Source organism: Vigna radiata, chromosome 10 (assembly GCF_000741045.1).
Source record: "Vigna radiata var. radiata cultivar VC1973A chromosome 10, Vradiata_ver6, whole genome shotgun sequence".
NCBI classification, from domain to species: domain Eukaryota; kingdom Viridiplantae; phylum Streptophyta; class Magnoliopsida; order Fabales; family Fabaceae; genus Vigna; species Vigna radiata.
The window spans coordinates 11,906,895-11,925,176 of NC_028360.1; the positions used below are offsets into that span (position 1 = coordinate 11,906,895).

Genomic DNA, 18,282 nt, shown 5'->3' on the forward strand with positions numbered 1-18,282 from the left:
TATAAACGAAAAATTTAACTATATATATTTTTTTTTGAAATTTTATTTTAAAATTTTACAATATATATATATATATATATATATATATATATATATATATATATATATATATATATATATATATATATATCTACAAGTATCTCTAAGCATCTATTTTTTTCATTATAATAAATATTATCTGTACCTTATTCTTAGTTTCAATGTTTATTTTTTTCATCTCTTCTAACTACACTCATCGTAATATTCTCAACAAAATTAGAAGTGTCTCGCATTTGACATGCCATAATCAAGTTGACCGGACCTATTCGACGCTGAATGTTGACCAATGTAACAAGCATCCCAATTCACAAAAATTAAAAAAAAAAAAAACAGAAATTCTTTTTCATAGAAATCACGACAACCAAAAATCCTAATCAGCAAAACTTAGATCATAATCCCAATAAACAAAAACGGAATTAAGCAAATTTATCTAAAATTTAGAAACGTGAAGACACATTTAAATAATAATATTATTGTAATATATTTTATAATTTATAATTAATAAAAAAATTCATCCCTTGGATCTGGAGAGGGTTGTAAAAATGATGAAATGAGCGTAAGCACAGAAAAAAGGAGTAATGGGCGTAGAGTGGTTGTTGGTCTGCCATGGTTTGGTCACTGCGGTGGTCGTTGTTTCTTTCCTCTGCGGTCGATGGCCAATTTTCGAAGGCACTTTCATCCAACGCATACACCATTTTCTCACTTTCGGTGCTTACGACTATTTCCTGTAACTCTCTCTTTCTCTCAAATTTCCTTTTTCGCTTCCTTCAATTTCAATGGCTTCATCTATCACTCTCTCTATTGCAGACGTTTCGTTGGCGCAGTTTTCGGCCATAAGTGTATGGATGCAGTTCTTTCTGTCGAATATTACTGCTGCGATCGTCCCAATCCTCTTCTACAGGTACTACTGTTCTTTTCTATTTCAATTCATTTCTTCAACTTCTCTTACAGTGAAATTGTTGGTCCTTATTACTTTGTGACCTACCACTAGCATAACAGTGGAATCCGTAAGCAATTCCTCTAGTTTTTCATTGGATAAATTGCTTCGTCTAATTCATCACGGAAATCGTTTTTTATATTATCTAGGTTACGATTTGCTCACTTCTGACGTGTGAATACTTCTTACTTGCGTCATTTGTATGCCATAATTACGAAAGGGATGCAAATGCCTCCAGTTCGTATATCCTTTTAGGATCATGGCGATATCCTTAACTTGCACAGTCTTGAATGTCCGTATATTTTAAAAGTTCTAGTTCCTGTACGATAAAACTGTAAGTTCCGGTTCCCATGTGGATACAAGATAATTCGGACTAAATTTATAACATCATTATATTTATGACATCATTGAAAACTTTGTGAGGACCAGAACTTCGTATTTTCTCGTATAGGAATTAAAACATAAAATGGGGACAATTATAGGAAATAAAAGAATAATTTAACTCATTGCATATTATCCTAGGGGTGAGATCGTGGTTTTTCTTTTCTTTTCAGAAATTCTTGACTGCAATTTTTTATGTTCTCCATTGCTTTGAATATTGTTTGTGCAGATCGTATACATTGTGATAATCAGTGTTACCTATTATTTCGTTGCCAAGTCTTGCTTTGCCTATATCCCCGGTTACTATTTAAGTGGAATTCACAGGTAGTGTAGTGCTTGGCCAATGTTGTACTCTATTTTACTTAATGGTTCCTTCAGCGTTATTCTATCCTGAATTTTGTTAGATCTTATATTTTTGTTTAGGTACACAAGCTTATTGGCAGTTGCTGTTGGAATTCTGCTCTTTCTTTTGACCAGCTTTTCTGATCCTGGGACCGTAAACGCCGAGAATGTTTCTAATTATATTTCTGCTTATCCGTATGATAATATTATTTACTCAGAGAAAGAATGTTCCACTTGCAAAATTCCAAAGTGAGTGTGACACTGTTGTTGAATTTTGTTGAAATGTTGGCTATGTCATCTATAAAACTGTCTTAATTTTTTTCTGCAGACCTGCTAGGTCTAAACACTGCAGCATTTGTGACCGGTGTGTTGCTCGATTTGATCATCACTGTGGATGGATGGTTAGTAATCTTTGAAACTCTCCTCTTGATAAGGTTGCTCGTGTGGTTCTCATTCTCATTTAATATATATCATATACTTTTTTGAAGATGTACTGAAGTTGTTTAACTCGCAGAACAATTGCATTGGGGAGAAAAACACACGGTATTTCATGGCATTTCTATTATGGTGAGTTCAACATGTATTCTTACATAAGTATCATTTTTGTTTAGTCTAATCTAACTCCATTACCAAAGGAACCCCAGAATGTACAATGCATTGAGAGACTAAGCAATTTTTTTTTTGAAGTTTCCTCTCCTTAAATAAAATTAGAGGTTCACAAAAAATATTCCAAGAGGTATCTGTTGGTCATTTGGCTGGTATGGCAAATAGGCAAAGTGGATAGTGATAAGTTAAAGTCGCTTGTCATGGACTTTTGTGATATAATTATTCTTATATTGTTTCTGTTCAAGTAATTGATGATTTTCTCCACATTACTCACAAGTTTTAGTTAGCTTGCTGTAAGAGAGTACAATTGATTGAAGAACTAACTACAAATGAAGAAAGTTTAACAATATTCACAGCATTGTTGGGATCAAACTTCACTAATCTCCTTCTCACAACCAACCGTGATTGTATAAGTTTTCTTCTCTCACTATCCAATGTTGTAATAATTGATAAAAATCACCAATCATTAATTCCTTAAAATTTGGATCGTATGTTTCTTTATCAATCATCAATTTTTCAACCATCAACTGAATAAATCTCTGTTGCAATATAGAGACAATCAATGAGTTAAATCCTATTTCTAGAAGCATGATTCATTTAGTGATTTATTTTCAATCGAGATCAATACATTAATTTCCAATCAATCCTAAGACTACTACTGCAATAGATGATATATATTAAAATAAGACTGTGATTGATTATATTTGATCCCAACCAAAAAATGGCTAATGCCAGTATATTTTTGCACTTTGGATAGAAATTTCTACATGCTTAAACATCCTTCCTGTTCCTTCTTTTTTGGCTTTTTCCTTGGCCTTTGGAACCCTTGAGTTACCAGTTCCTTTGTATTTTTTCTTACTGTTGTACTATAGGGCAGATGGCTACCACCAAATATGAGTGGTGTTCGTATTTTCCATTTCCACAATACTAAGTTCTATCCATTTCCTTAGCGTACAGAGTGATTGGGCAGCCCTACTGCATTCCAGTTTCTTTTTTTATCTTTTATCATCTCTTCCCTCTCACTTTTCTTTGTCTTGTTTTAGAAGATAACTTAACTTCATCCTTATCGTATCTTTACAACAGGTAGCCAAATCGTGTCAAATTATAGGATTCTAATTGTGAATTTACAATTCTAATAACTATGTTGTGTATCTGTTTTCTGTTTGATAAATTTTATTTGTACTTTGAAAAGAAAACTTCAGTTCCGACATGGTACTTAACTATTTCTTTACCAATTCACTGTTCCATTATCACTTTAGTCTTAAACTTTTCAAAACATCGTGAGGATGTGTTTTTTAATGTGCTATTTTGCAATCTTTTTCCTCCCCTTCAATGAGATGCAGTATAGATAACTAGAAAATCTTAGTAATAATCATTAGTCACTGATTTCAACTTTACCTTAGATTGGCAATAGGTTATACATTCTTCATCTCTACTTCTATTTGTAGTTGTGATTCTTTTACATCTTGTAGGCATTTCCTTATATGCTTGTATGGAACAGTTGCCATTGGCTTGGTTCTTGCTGGAAGACTAAGAGAATTAAGAGTTGTTGATATTCTAACTGGTAATATATATTTGCAACTAATACCATCCTCGGATTAATTTTTTGTTTTTTACTAACTTTGATACTTCTCTATCCTTGTCATAACCAAGCAGTTTATTATGGAATAGAAAATTCTTTTCTGGATTTAGCTCCTAATATTGTGCAGGTGAGGGATTTGGTGTCTGTACATGCTGATTATGTTTTCTATTTTGATTCCCTGTTTTCCTTTTAAGTGGTTAGTGATATTTTGTTATCATACAGTGGTTGTTGGGTTCTTACAACACTCAGATACTTCTTATGGTGTTCCTTGCAATCATTGGGATGCTGTTAGCTGGTTTCTTTGGTTACCATGCAAAGCTTTGCATTACCAATACCACCACTAATGAGGTACCTTATACCTAACCTTCAAATGTATTTAGTAATTTTTAGTAAATTAGAAGGAACCAGGTCGTGTCAAGGAATTCTTTATCTTTTTTTTTCTTATTTGATAATAAAAATTCTCATAAAGGGAGAGATCAGAATGCTATGCATTTAAATAATTGAATTAGAGATGTAGAGTATGGATACCTTGTGTACGTTCCCATTAAGTTAGAAGAAAATGCTGTACATAATATCTAACTTGAAGTTTACATGATCGCTGGATAGTAAAAAAATTGATGTGGTATGATGTTCTAGAACAAGTTTTGCATCTGGACAAAATGACAGCGTTGTTAGAGGTTTTCAGTTTTCATAAAATTCTTTTGAAACAAATCGATATTAGGTAGCACTAGAACGAACCGCCTTTTGTTAGTGTCCTGTTGGGTCTATTTGATCTTTGTAATGCCTGCTTGTTTATCTTCCTGAGACTGATAATTTATAATCTACTACCTTTTTGATGAAAGGAATGCTGGTGAATATATTACATTTGATAAATTTATTTTTTGTTCTGTGAGTGTTTGTTTCCAATGAGTCCTTCTGGTTAATGTGCTCTGATATTTAAGTCAGTTAAGTTGGTGAGTGAGCTATGCGTGAGTTCAATCCCCTGCAATGTGTTCTGTCACTTTCCCATTCCCTTACCCCTCTTCCCCTCCCCCTTGTAAGACGTATTATAAGTCTCCCTTGGACTTAAAAAAGGCAGTAGCAAAATCCTTGCACTGACAACCCTACATGAATTGGACGGTTGCTTCATCAACTGAAATTAAAAAAAAAAAAAAGATCTAGGTCTGGCAGCTTAAATTTCAACTTACAGTTATTACTGGTTTGAGAATGCAGAATTGTTCACAAGTACAATTGCTCTATATTGTTTATCACTGTTCAAATTGTGTCCTATTTAGCCAGAAAACTGCATGCTTATGAGAGATGCTAATGGCCCCCTAATGCTCAATGAAACTAAAGGTTTCTATATGGATCACAGACTTTTAAGTGGCAAGACTACATTGAGTGGCAAAGAAAGCTAAGAGAAGCAAAGGTGAGCGCTGAAGCCCTAAAGCAAAGTATCGATGGAATTCGCAGTGAAAAACAGCCCTCATCGAGCAAATGGAGAGCCTTCTTTAAAAAATCACCTCTAGAAGATGTGGTAATTGTTAAGAATAACGTTTACGATAAAGGTTTCTTCCACAATATTCTGGAGGTTATTTCCCCTTTCTCTGCAAGGTGGTCCTTTACACAAAACAAATTGAAGTCCAGATGAGTATGATTCTAACTAACGTGTCTTTGAAGAGCTTTTGTGGGCTAGTTGCACATATATTGAGTGGATAGTATGTCTATGCATTTATTTAGATTACCCAATAAATATTTTGAAAACCAGTAATATGTTATATTAAATGCTATTGTCTATTAGGGTTCTAGACTAGGTGTAGACTGAATTGATTGGCTGTACTTGATAACCCTCCTTGTCTGCTTTTTTGGTTGTGTTGTACTATTTGTTTCTAGTAAGAAAGATATCTGTGTACTCACTGCACTTATTTTTTATTTTTTGTGACACTGCTCTTTGTTAATTTATATTGGCTGTAAAACTCATCAATGCAGTGTGTAGTCCACAGTTTGGCTATATTGCTGCCAAAAACTGGACGACGGTTGAAAACCTGTTTTAAATTCAATAATTGACTTAAAATGTTTTTTAGTATATTTGATCTTACTTGATCATAAACAATTTCTAATATTAACGTTTAAAACATATTCAATAAAGTGGGCATATTAAATTTCTCTCTCTCTCTCTCTCTCTCTCTCTCTCTATATATATATATATATATATATATATATATATATTCTTACAATTTATATTATTGTTTGCACTATCAGTTGTAGGCATCAATAGAAATTGGTATTATGTAAACCTGAAAAGACAAGGAGTGGATAACCCAGGAGGAGGATATATTTCACTATTAATACTAAGATACACTGTTCTTCTCCCTCCTAAAAATTCTATTGCATGGTGGAAGTTGATGCCTGAGGCTTCGCATAAAAGACAAAAGTTGTTCAGGTAGATATAAAGTCAAAAGTTGTCCCTGCTTCCAGAAGAGTTTGCGCCGCTGATATCTGCCCACCTCCCAAAAACTCACGAGTTAGATGATATAAAGTCATTAGAGATAAATAAATAGATGGGTTTTTAGTTTTATATATAATTGGGCTGGTCCATTTGTTTTTCCGTGCTTTCTTTCTGCATCTCCAATTTTTCTTTCTGCACCTCCAAGTTTCATCTTGAAGACAAATTTAACCTTGATCAATATATATAAAATAAAAAAATTAGGTAATTACCGCTGTTTTCTGTGGATAGTTTTCCGTCTCATTTTTTAGGTACTTGCGTTTTTGTTGATTAATTTTGGTTTGAAATTTTATATTTATTCTTTAAATTTATATTTATTTTTAATATATTTTGCATGTATTAGATTTCAAAAATTAGTTAAAAATATTTACTGAATTTCAAAAATTAGTTAAAAAAAGTTATTGGATTTTAAAATTTGATTAAAAACTCTTCGATTTTCAAAATTCAACGTAATTTAAAAATCTGATTTAGGAATGCATTAAATTTCAAAATCCAATTTTAGCTTTATAAATAAATCATGAATATTGAATTTCGAGACTTGAGAGAATTCTTCAGAAGGAATAAATAATTTAAGAAAACAACAGCACATTAAGGTATCTGATATTCCAATTTTCTCCACTAAATTTTTTGAGTTGTGTACATGTTCTACCAAACTATTTAGGTTTCTTTTGACCTTTCCGATACCTTCACTTGCTCTACTGAACAATCTGGATATTCAAATTGTTCTATCGACTTAATTCAGTTATGTAGCCTCTCACCAATTTAACTGATCCTAATGTTTCACCAAGTTATCTGCAAGTTCCATTAAGCTTCCCTCATGTTCCATCGAGCTTTTCTTCTACTTCACTAAGTTTTCCACATACTTCATTGAATGCTTGACATGCTCCACCGAGTTCTCCACATACTCCACCCTTTGAATTTTGAAAATATAATCTCTTAATAAGATTTCGAAATCCAGTATATTCTTTAATGAGATTTTGAAATTTGATGAACTCTTTAATTAGATTTAGAAATCCGTTCAATCACTTAACAAAGAAAATATCTAAAAGAAATTGATAATAAACTGTAGAAAATTGGGATTCAAAATGGAAACGCAATAAGCCATGCTAAAAAAGTTGAAAGCAGTTTAAAAAGTGTCGAGGAAAGGATGTGACACTACGAGAATTCTTTTGATCATTCCCTATCTCTAGCCTCGGATCCCACTGCCATGTTGATTAAATTACGTCAAACAATTACATTTTCAACATATTATAACATGTTCAAGGAACTCAGTGTGAAGTGAAAGTAGGGTTCAAGACTAAAGATAAAAAATATCAAAAGATTCTACATCCTTTACGAAAAACTTTTTAATCTACTTTCAACTTTTTTTAGCCTGGGTTAGTGTCTTTTCATTTTGAATCTCAATTTTCTGTAATTTATTGTCAATCTCTTTAAAACATTTCTTCACTCTGAACATAAATTTATGAATGTTTATAAGTGATTATGTATCCATTTTCGTTTGTTGGAAGCTTGTACATTTTGTAAGATGGAAAAAATGTTTAAAGAGATTGACGATAAACTGCATAAAATTAGAAATCAAAATGAAAACAGATAGCGCATGCTAAAATGGTTGAAAGCACTTTATAAAGTGTTGAGAAAAGAGTGTGACGCGAATTCTTTTGATAATTTCCTATCTCTAGTCTCGAATCCCACTGTCATGTTGATGAAATTATGCCAAACAACACGTTATAAGAGGTTCAACGAACTTAGTGTGAAGGAAAAGTAGGGTCTGAGACTGGAGACAGAACAAAAGATTCTCGAAACGTCACATTCTTTCTTCGACCACGAGAATAAGAACAAATACCTTGTGGGTGGGCCGTAATGGTAAAATCTATTGCATGGTGGATGTGGATGCTTGACGTCTTTGCTTTGCATGAAAGACAAAAATTGTTCAGGTAGTTCTTCCAAAAGAGCTTGCACAACAGATACTTGCCCACCTGTTAAAATATACATGAAAGAGACTTCGTTTAAATGAAATGAATAAAAACAACTTGGAGGAGTCAAAAGCAGCAAGAGAATAAGAAACAAATTTGTGTTTATTATCTACTCAAAAGGCAAAACAACTTTTACTTACTCTGTACTTCCCTCATAGAGACAAACTGTACTATATCTCGTGTAGCTGCACGACCAGTAGAGCTCTCTAAGCGACGCCCATTATCAGCATCCAGCGCCTGCAAACAAACAAGTTATCTATTCATTCTCGCTAGCAACAAAGCATTGCCATGCTACTGAGTAATTAAAAGGGTATAAGGAAAACCACTTAGATAAGGATTAGTAGTAAACCTCCATGCTTGTGAAGTCAGCATTTCCAACTCCAACTATGAGAATAGATAGGGGAAGATCAGATGCTTTAACAAGAGCATTTATTGTTTCTTGAAAATCAGTGACAACTCCATCCTGTAAGAAGATGAACCACTTGATCGATTATTCATTATCATCTAATAGAAAATATCATCACCAATTCATTATCTTCTTACCGTGATGATAAGCAATACATAATACACTGTGTTATTGTGTGATGTGAGGGACTGCCCATGTTGATAACTGGACCAAATAAAGTGGGTCCTGACAGAGTAACACTGCGCAAAGCACCGCCATAAGCATCCATCCATTATGCCTTCAACTCCTACAACCTAAAACACAAAAAAGGAAAGTTATGTTAATCTGATAGAACACCAACAATTTAGTAGCTGTGGCACGGCGCACGGACATAAAATACTGCAAATAATAAAAATCTTTTCCTAAAAAACAGAGAAGGGAAGAATTTCTAACCTCAGAGCCACCTGGGCTCCCGTTTAGATTAAAACAGTGGGATATGGTTCCACCAGGTATCTTCCCTCCAAAGCCCCAAGCAGGAAATCGCTTATCAGAATCATAAAACTGAATAACTTCTCCAACCTCCATTATAGCCTACAAACAATACTAATGCTGGTTAGACAAAACAATGATTCAGATAATGCCGCCCTATTATTGAAGTTGTTCAATGCCATATATAAAGAAGTAAAAANAATTANAGTGTNCNGATTNTGTACATAANACATGTTCATAAGCTGCAAAACGNGGCCGATNTATNGTACCTTTTGGTANNAATTTAACCGACCATGNGGATCAATGTAATGCAAGGAATCTGAAAGTTGAGNATTTCCATTTGAAGCTGGACAAATTTTGAAGCACTTAATAAACTATAGAGATCAAATTCATATTCATCTTTGGGAGTAGAAGAACAATTCTTACTTACCAGTGAAATCTACAGTAACCATGAAGTTCAGTTCAAAACCATTAGATATGTAGTCGATAAAACTGAACCGCTCCTTTTCACAATACTGATCCACAAACAGTTGACCCTTCAAAACCTAAATGGAAGAAATTGTAAAAAGTGAGATTGAGTAAAGGAGTAGTGCAAAATAAGTAATTCTTTTGAATGGATCAATACACACCTTCTCTTTTATGTGGCTTTTGGATGATATGACAAAATTTGCGCCCGTATGCTCTTTATATAATTTTTCAAGGTCCGCTACCGACTTCTGCATTTTTTTAGATGGAAAAACTTCTTTTAACAACACTTTTTTAACAATTATTTGATAATATATACGTGACAGTTTGTGATTGATCCATTTTAAGTATTTTTTAAATATAAAATCAAATAGACCAATAAAATAATGATATGTGTCTATTCTAAAAAAAGTTATAAAAAAAAATATTGTAAAAATACGATTGTCCTTTTCAGATTCAATCAATCAATTTTGACATCAATATATTTTGCATTCATGAACTATAGAAGTAAAGGCCCCACAGAAATAAGTTAAAAGTACGATTTTGGTCAGTATACTTGCACATTTTTTATTGTAATCTTTATATATAAAAGTTCTACGTTTTAGTTGTAATACTGTTGTTTTCATGACAATGTAAAACCTCAAAACATTAATAGAAATATTTAAGAAAATAATGAATAATAAAATAAAAAGTTAGTATAGATAAAAAAAAAACCAATTTATAATAGTTGCATTATTACCCTATAAGTACATGATCGCCGCTGCTATTGAAATCAAAACACTCTATCAATAATGGATTTTCCTGCACAGAAGTAAGAAAGTTTGAAAGCTGGATAATAAAAAGTAATTAGAATGTTAAATTAACATAACTTCAAATGTTAAGCCGAAATATGGCTGGCTTACTTTACTTTCAAACTTGTGACCACCAAGACAAACTGGTCTCCATTTTGGATTTAAATTGTCGTTGCTAACTTCAGTTTTGCAGATAGGAATATAACCTCCACTCTCGACCATTCTTGATATTCTTAGAAAAGGGTCCTAGCAGAAAAACATATATGAGAGATTTTTCAAATGCTAAACAAACAGAACAAAATAAAATGCATTCAAATAAAAAAACATGAATAATAAGAATGTAGAATAAGTACACTTTTGGAAAAAACATCCTTGTTGTCCAAGCGAGAACAACGCAGGACCATCTCAACTACACTCCTTGAAGCAACCGTCTCCTCAGCATGAAGCATAATTGCTCCGAGGTTTCTTAAACCGCCATTCCCGCTTTTGTTTTCGAGCCTTAATGTTAACCTCCTACTCGGTTTAGTCACAATCTGCGTCTCACAAAAACAGTTTACACCAGCGTCAGTGTACACAATCACATTTCTCAATGCAACAGTATTAGTTTATTCTCTCATAAATTTTCACTCACACCTTAGTAATGCCTGTTTTCTTTCTCGTTTTATCTGATCTATTTTAGTGACACACTTCCCTTTATTTGCTTTTCTATCCCTCTTGATGTTTGAGAGTTAAGATTAATATTGAGCCACTGTGAGTAGCATTCTTCAACAGGAAATGTTTTCCGCCCAATCTTCTACATTTGTTTTATTTGGTTAAATTTGGTGTTAACATGTAAACTAAGTGATTTTGGATATTTAATAAGGCCAACATATTAATTAATAATAAATATAAGACTAAGAGTAATGTATGATTATTCTACCATACCGGTAACTCTCTTAATAGGATAAATACATTTGACTGCTGTCAATTTTTCCAAGAACTCCTTTTATCCCCTGTCTTCAGCTCCCCGAATTCCTATCAGTTCTGAATTTCCAAAACCTCCGAATAATTGCCGCACCTTGCATTGAATGACCTTTTTTTATTGCTCAATCTTTTACCTACTATGTATAACCATCATAATAATTATTAATCGTATCAGTCATTATCCTATCATATCTATCTATCGGTACTGGATTCATAGATTCAATCAGGTATTGGGCTTAACGCCACCTAACCCCTTCACCTTAGTTTTATCAAACTAAAGTTTCATAAAATCTAATCAATACCTCAATGATATAACATCAATGATATAATAAGTTAGGCTGTTACACTAGTGGCATATGTAATTATTTCACTTTTCCTTTTAGTAGAAAACTACTAAATTTTGTTTGGAAACTTAACTACTTAATTTAATGACGGTATTTTTATTTAAAACTGACACTTCTTACATAAAATATAAAAACATATATCATATATTGTGATATATAATTGGATAATGATATTTAGACAACATTTTTTTGACAACATTTGAACATTGATTACGTGTCAATCTGTGATTGGTCATAAATTACTCCCTACTCAATAATAATAATCATAAACACTATTATGGAGTAATTTACGACCAATCACATATTGACACATAATCAATGTTCAAATGTTGTCAATAAAACATTGTCTAAATATCATTATCCTATATAATTATCTATGTTTTGCCTCTTCTTTTAACATTTTCTTTTCATCTCTTTATTTTTTCCCCACCTAAATATACAAAAATGAGAAATGTATACATTTATCAGAAATCACAGTTGATAAAAATCTCCCGTGTAAACCGTGAACTTGTTTATAAAAAATGAGAATTAAATAATGTATTACGCCAAAACAATCATGTTTGTCATCAATGATTTCAAATGAAAAGAATGGTGCTGACCTCTGATAAAGTGCAACTGGCCATTCCAATAAATTCTTGATCTCGCAATTTTAGTGTCTGCAAGAACAACTAATGAAACACTTTCTTGGTTTTCACATATAAACTTCACAAGTCATAGGCTAGAGAAAGTAAGAACATAAATTTGGAATGCATAAAGCTCGTATCTGAACATTCTATGTCTCATTATGCATTTTAATATAGGATTCTACCATGACTTAAATCAAGTTTATATAAAGTAGAAGGGAGCTGAACAGGTCGAATTTTCAAATTTAATAACGAACGCTAGTACTCCTTTTAGCTAAATAACCAAATTACTATTTATTTATATATAAGTATTTGTCTAAATTATTTATATAATTGAAAATAAATAAGATAAAATTATTTTCTTACAAGGTACTAAACTGTTTTAATGACCTCTTTAAAAGAGAGCCTAATAAAACAAATTAAAAACAACTTACAGGCATATAACAGATAATTTTTGTAAATCCTCTAAAACACTTATAAATGCTTAAATTCCTGGTCACGGAAAATGGTCAGTTATCTCCAATGAAATAGTTGGCTTTTTCATATCTACATTCTAACATTTTCATTTTGTAAAACACTAGATAGAGTAATTGACAGATTTACAATTTACAAATTATAACATACAAAATTTAAAAGATTTACAATTCATAATTACTTCAGTGCGACCTAATTCTTCCAATTGACCGTCTGTTTTCTTTGTAAATACCACAACCATGGGATCACTCTGAAATAAAATAAGAAAAACATGCGCTAAATTATACTCAAAGGCCTATTTTGAACAATGTACAAGTACCATAAATACTTGGTATTCACACCTAGGCTGCCACCGGCAAATAGTTTTCAGTTTACAAAAAAAAAAAAATTGTAAATAAAGTCGTCAATCAAGACATTTACAAGAATTTGAGGAGGATCAAAGACACTACGGACAATATTTTACATTCTAGTTTGTAAACCAAATAACTTCAAATCATGGCCTGGTTAGCGTAATTTGATTGTTCAGAACTGTTATCGGTTTGCATAGCATAACAAACTGCAATGATATAGATTAAGGTAAATGGAAAAGTATTTCATAAAAAAAAAGAACACCAAGTCACACATAAATAAGCATGAAACATCGAGATATTAAAGAAAATGACAACCCTTTCGAATTTTTGTAGTCCATTTTGCACCGTTATCTAAAAGAAAATATACCTTTGAGGTAATGTCCCGATCAAGTAGCTTGGAAGCTGAAAGAGATAACTGCATAAAATCAATAATACAGTGAGACTATAAACATGTGTCCAGTGTTCCAACAATAATAACAAAAAGCGTATTTAAAGAACCAAAAGAAAAAAGACAGAAAATAAATTAGAAAACAAACAGTAAAATACTTAAACATGTTTTATCATGTAAGAAAAATAAATAAATAAATAAAAGAACATTATTCATTTTGGTGGACGGGTTTAGTCAAAGCTATCAAAAGGCTGGGTTTTTTTTTCTAGAGCTTATGTTTATAGAAAACTAAAGTCTGATCCCATGTTTCTTTGGAGGAAATTCACCATTACTGAATTATAAACCATTGCAAATGAATAACATCAATTTCAACTCAAAATGGTAACGAGTTTGTTGAAATTTTCTTCTTAAATATTCTTTTTCTATTTTTTATATTCATTAACTCTTCTTAATTGTGAGTCACTTTCACATTTATATACACTCTCTCAAGATTTTTTTTTTCACGGATAAGTTATCAAGAATAGGTTTTGTACTAAGGAGTCGAATCACAACTACTAAATCCAGATTTGTTAGTCTTTTCTTTTTATATATTGACTTCTTTTTACTTAATATAAAACTTTCAATTCATTTTATGATTTTTGGAGACAGAGAGATTTTATTTTTACTTAATATAGAACTTTCAATTATCTTTCGAAAAAAGACATAAAAAATTTGTTAAAAAAAAATGAACGAACTTATATAACCCACTAGTGCAAGATGAGTCATTTACATCACTAATCTAATATATGACCACAAAGCACATTACGGTAGTAATTGTCATAATTTTGATAATGTCCCACATATAAAATATTAATGTGAACGGACAATAATATAATCTTTTAACTCAAAATTTCGACACAATAATTTTTTTATACAAACTAAAATATATAAATTTGAATAATTTTAATAAATATTTGAGAATTTAGATATTTGAAATGTTAAACCAACAACTGCTCCTATATTTGAATTTCAGTTGGAATTCTAAAATAATAATCTAAACAAATATACTACATGAGGCAAAAAAATTACTTCGATTTGAATATTTTTCAATGTAATTTCAAACTTATAAGGAGAACAATCATTCTTCATTTCGTTTTAAGATCTTCATGAAAGATATAAAAAAAAAATTAAATTAAAATTTTTACCATTGTTTTTTGAATTCATTCGGTAGAATGAAAATAAATGATGAAAAATAAAAATATGTAAATGATGAAGTGAAAATTAAGAATTTTTGTTTAAGAAAAAAAAAAAACTATAAAAAAACAAAGAGAAAAATACAAGTAGCCTTTAACATATCTTTTCTTTATTCCCATCACAGATGTTTCCACTCTCCCCATCTTATTTCCATCCAACTAAACAAAACCTTTATTTCCCTCCCTCCCTAGACCCTAAAATCCATACATACATATACATACATTCCTCTAATTTTTTTTTTCTCTTGTTTAAGACCGTTGCGTTAATCTCATTGTCCAGATTTCGTCATTTGTTTTGAAAAATGTTTTTGATTTAAAAAAATCTTTTATCTGCTACACAGATTAAATTATATATACAAAGATATTTCAATTCAAGCTTTAAAAACATGACTGTGTAAAATTGGTAGTCCTGTTTTAATGATTTTAAATGTTATTTTTTTGTTTTCTAATCCATCAAAAAGGTTACTTTTACTTTTAAGGGGTTAAATATGTTTTTAGTTCCTATATTTTGGGGTGATTTTGTTTTAGTCCATTTTCAAACTAAAGTATACTTTAGTCCTTTAACTCTAGAAAACTCTGGTTTTAGTATTTTTTACCATTGAAGTAAAAATGTGTCAAACAGGATAAACAATCCAAATGCTGTAATGAAACGCATTTCAAACAACAAATAAAGTTAAAAAAAAATTGGTAAAAAAGACTAAAACCAGAGTTTTCTAAAGTTGAAAGACTAAATTTTACCTTAGTTTGAAAATGGACTAAAACCAAAATCGCCCCAAAGAGACTAAAAACATATTTAACCCTACTTTTAAGCTATGTAATTATATCATTTTTTATATAAATATTTCTATGAAATATTTTCAAGATAATTATAAATAACTTTTTATGATATAGTAATTTATTATTAGTTTTTTATTTTTTAAAAATATTTTGACAATTAATTATTATATAATGAGATAATATATCATAATATTTTAACAACATAAAATCTGATAATAAATTATCATATTATAAGATATAATTGATACGTATTTGAAGATATTTTATAATATTTTTTATCTTATTTATATTTTTTATTTCTGTTATATATATATATATATATATATAATTTTTTTATATATGAAAAGTGATATATACTCAGTAAGATGATAAACTTAATGGTAGATACCAAATAATTAAAAAAATAAAAATAAAAAATCAAGTATTCACAAAAAATAAACCTGAACCAAATATAGTAAAACAAGTGGCAAAATATAGACCATAGCAATAATTCAAAAGTCTAAAAGTAAAGCACGATTACTTTTCCATAAGTCAATGACTCCAATTAATGCAGATATAATATTGTTGGCTTCAGTAAAGAAAAAAATTAGTTTCACTTGATGATCGATAAAAAAAAAAAATACTCATTTTGATTCATATATTCATTTAACTTAAAAAATTAGTTTAATATTTCTATTTGTCAATATACATATTTTTATAATATGAAACATTAATTAACTGAAAAACCTTCTTTGCTTATAAAGGGTGTTGATATGTATAGGTTATAAGCAAGGAGTTTAACAAAGCTAATAGTTAAAAAATCGAAAAATAAAATTGAAAAAATAATGAAATATATCTTTAGAAGTTATCATAATTTGATATTTTCATATATATATATATATATATATATATATATATATATATATATATATATATATAAAGTATTGGTAATTTTGTTCTTTGTTCCTAAATATTAATAGTATGTATATTTTTTATTGATCAAAATTATAATTAAATTTATATATAATTAAAAATGAGATAAATTTATTACACCGATAATTTTTTACTTATTTCTATTTTCATGTTTAATAATGTTAAATTTTAAGATAATTGATATATTTATTTTCTCCCATTTTAATAAATATTTTTTATCTTTCTTTTTTAAATTCTCTCTCCTTCATCCCTTGAAACGCTCTTTTCCAGGTTCACATCCGTTTTGTTTGACTGGAGGATACATACAGTAAGAGTGAAGCTAACTTGTTCGCAGGGGAAACGTCAAGCATGCAACAACGATGATTATGATAATAACAACAATAATAATAATAAAAATAATAATAATAATAATAATATAATTAATAGTTAACTAATTAAGAAAAAAATTATCCGAAATTTCTATGCATTTTTTTTTTCCGAAAACAAGGTGAACTGTGAACGGAACAAACCATAGCAGTATGCGAAAGAACTGAAGAAAAATTGCAGCGACAGTGAATAGGTTGAACGATAGAAAAGAAGTTGAGAAAAAATACCTCAACTCGGGTGAACAATTGCTGAAACCCTTGAGTCTTGTAAAAGAAATCAACGGCGTCGTTTTGCGGTTCTATGCCGGTGGCTGCTTCACGTATCCCTCCCACCGCTTGCTTCCCTCCTTTCATATCCGAAAAACACCCTCGCATTTTCTCTCTCTGCAAAACTCTTTCTAATTTTTATATTCTAATGAAACAGTGAGTGAGTGAATGGATTAGGGTTTCTGTGATTTTACAGTGCCTATTTGTCCAAACATGGCTATGTTTGAGCTTCACAAAGAGAGCAGCGCGTTCGTTACCTTCTATAGCTCGTGACAGAAACGCGTCGTTCAATTCGTATTTTAATCCTTTTCGATGAACTATCACTTCAAGGGAGACATACTAACCGAGAGAGATACCGTGTAATATAATAGTATCGATATTTTATTTCAACAAGCATTTAAAGAAGGAAAAAGTTAATTTGACACTCTTTAAAAAAAAACATTCATTTGATATAACTTTTAATAATATATATTATGATTTTAAATTAAAAAAATAATATAATTATAATCAAAATATTATTATTTAACTGTGTTAAATGAATGTAATTTGTCGTTGTGCTGAATCAAAGTGGCACTGGTCCTTAAAGAACTTACAGATGAAACGAGGGACATGATGAAAATCTAATATAAATTATTTTTCGAAAAAATATTATTAAAGAAGAAAAGTCATTCTTAGTTATTACATGTGTGTTTTCCATATACAAGCATACACTCATAGAGATTCCTCGAGTGTTTAATTTAAAATCTACTATGTGTATTTAATAATATTTCCATTTATTTTATATAGTGAATATTTGTATATTTATATGCTTTCATCACTTTAGGTAAAATTATTTTAATTTTTTGTTTATTGTTCTCGTAAAAGTTTTTTAATTTACAGTATAGGAAATACACAATTAATTTTACATATTTCTTTGTAAACATCTTATTTTAGAATGTCTCAAATTCTCTTGTGTGACGTGTTAACTACTGAAAAATAATTACACTTGAGAAATAGTGTCCGAAATTGAATTGAAAGCTTTGTACACCCCTTCAAATGGACATACATGTCTCAATCATGACTTTCTTTATATATATATGGAACCAATAGCTATAAAACGATGGAACAATTTA

The 18,282-nt window shown here is 30.4% G+C and overlaps 1 protein-coding gene and 1 pseudogene across 2 annotated transcripts; one reads left to right on the plus strand and one right to left on the minus strand.

The window, feature by feature from the left end:
* The first annotated feature begins 556 nt into the window (after positions 1-556).
* On the plus strand, positions 557-5,787 carry LOC106776016 (probable protein S-acyltransferase 17). Of its 2 annotated transcripts, none has more exons than XM_022787324.1 (10): positions 557-766; positions 847-940; positions 1,587-1,681; positions 1,781-1,948; positions 2,028-2,100; positions 2,214-2,266; positions 3,778-3,869; positions 3,959-4,014; positions 4,110-4,235; positions 5,242-5,787. In XM_022787324.1, the coding sequence occupies exons 1-10, from the start codon at positions 618-620 to the stop codon at positions 5,515-5,517; spliced, it is 1,182 nt and encodes a 393-aa protein (XP_022643045.1). In that variant the 5' UTR covers positions 557-617; the 3' UTR covers positions 5,518-5,787. The 2 variants fall into 2 exon arrangements, with proteins under 2 accessions (XP_022643045.1, XP_014518793.1); XM_014663307.2 differs by having other exon boundaries at positions 559-766; positions 3,962-4,014.
* Positions 5,788-5,907: 120 nt separating this feature from the next.
* Positions 5,908-17,483, minus strand: LOC106774831 (annotated as a pseudogene).
* Positions 17,484-18,282: the final 799 nt, after the last annotated feature.

What these genes read in the sequence shown, in the direction of transcription:
- LOC106776016 (XM_022787324.1), top strand. Translation starts at nt 618, where the DNA reads ATGGGCGTAGAGTGGTTGTTGGTCTGCCATGGTTTGGTCACTGCGGTG. An exon ending in TAGCTCCTAATATTGTGCAG is followed by an intron (nt 4,015 to 4,109) that starts GTGAGGGATTTG and finishes GTTATCATACAG; the next exon opens with TGGTTGTTGGGTTCTTACAA. An exon ending in CCAATACCACCACTAATGAG is followed by an intron (nt 4,236 to 5,241) that starts GTACCTTATACC and finishes TATGGATCACAG; the next exon opens with ACTTTTAAGTGGCAAGACTA.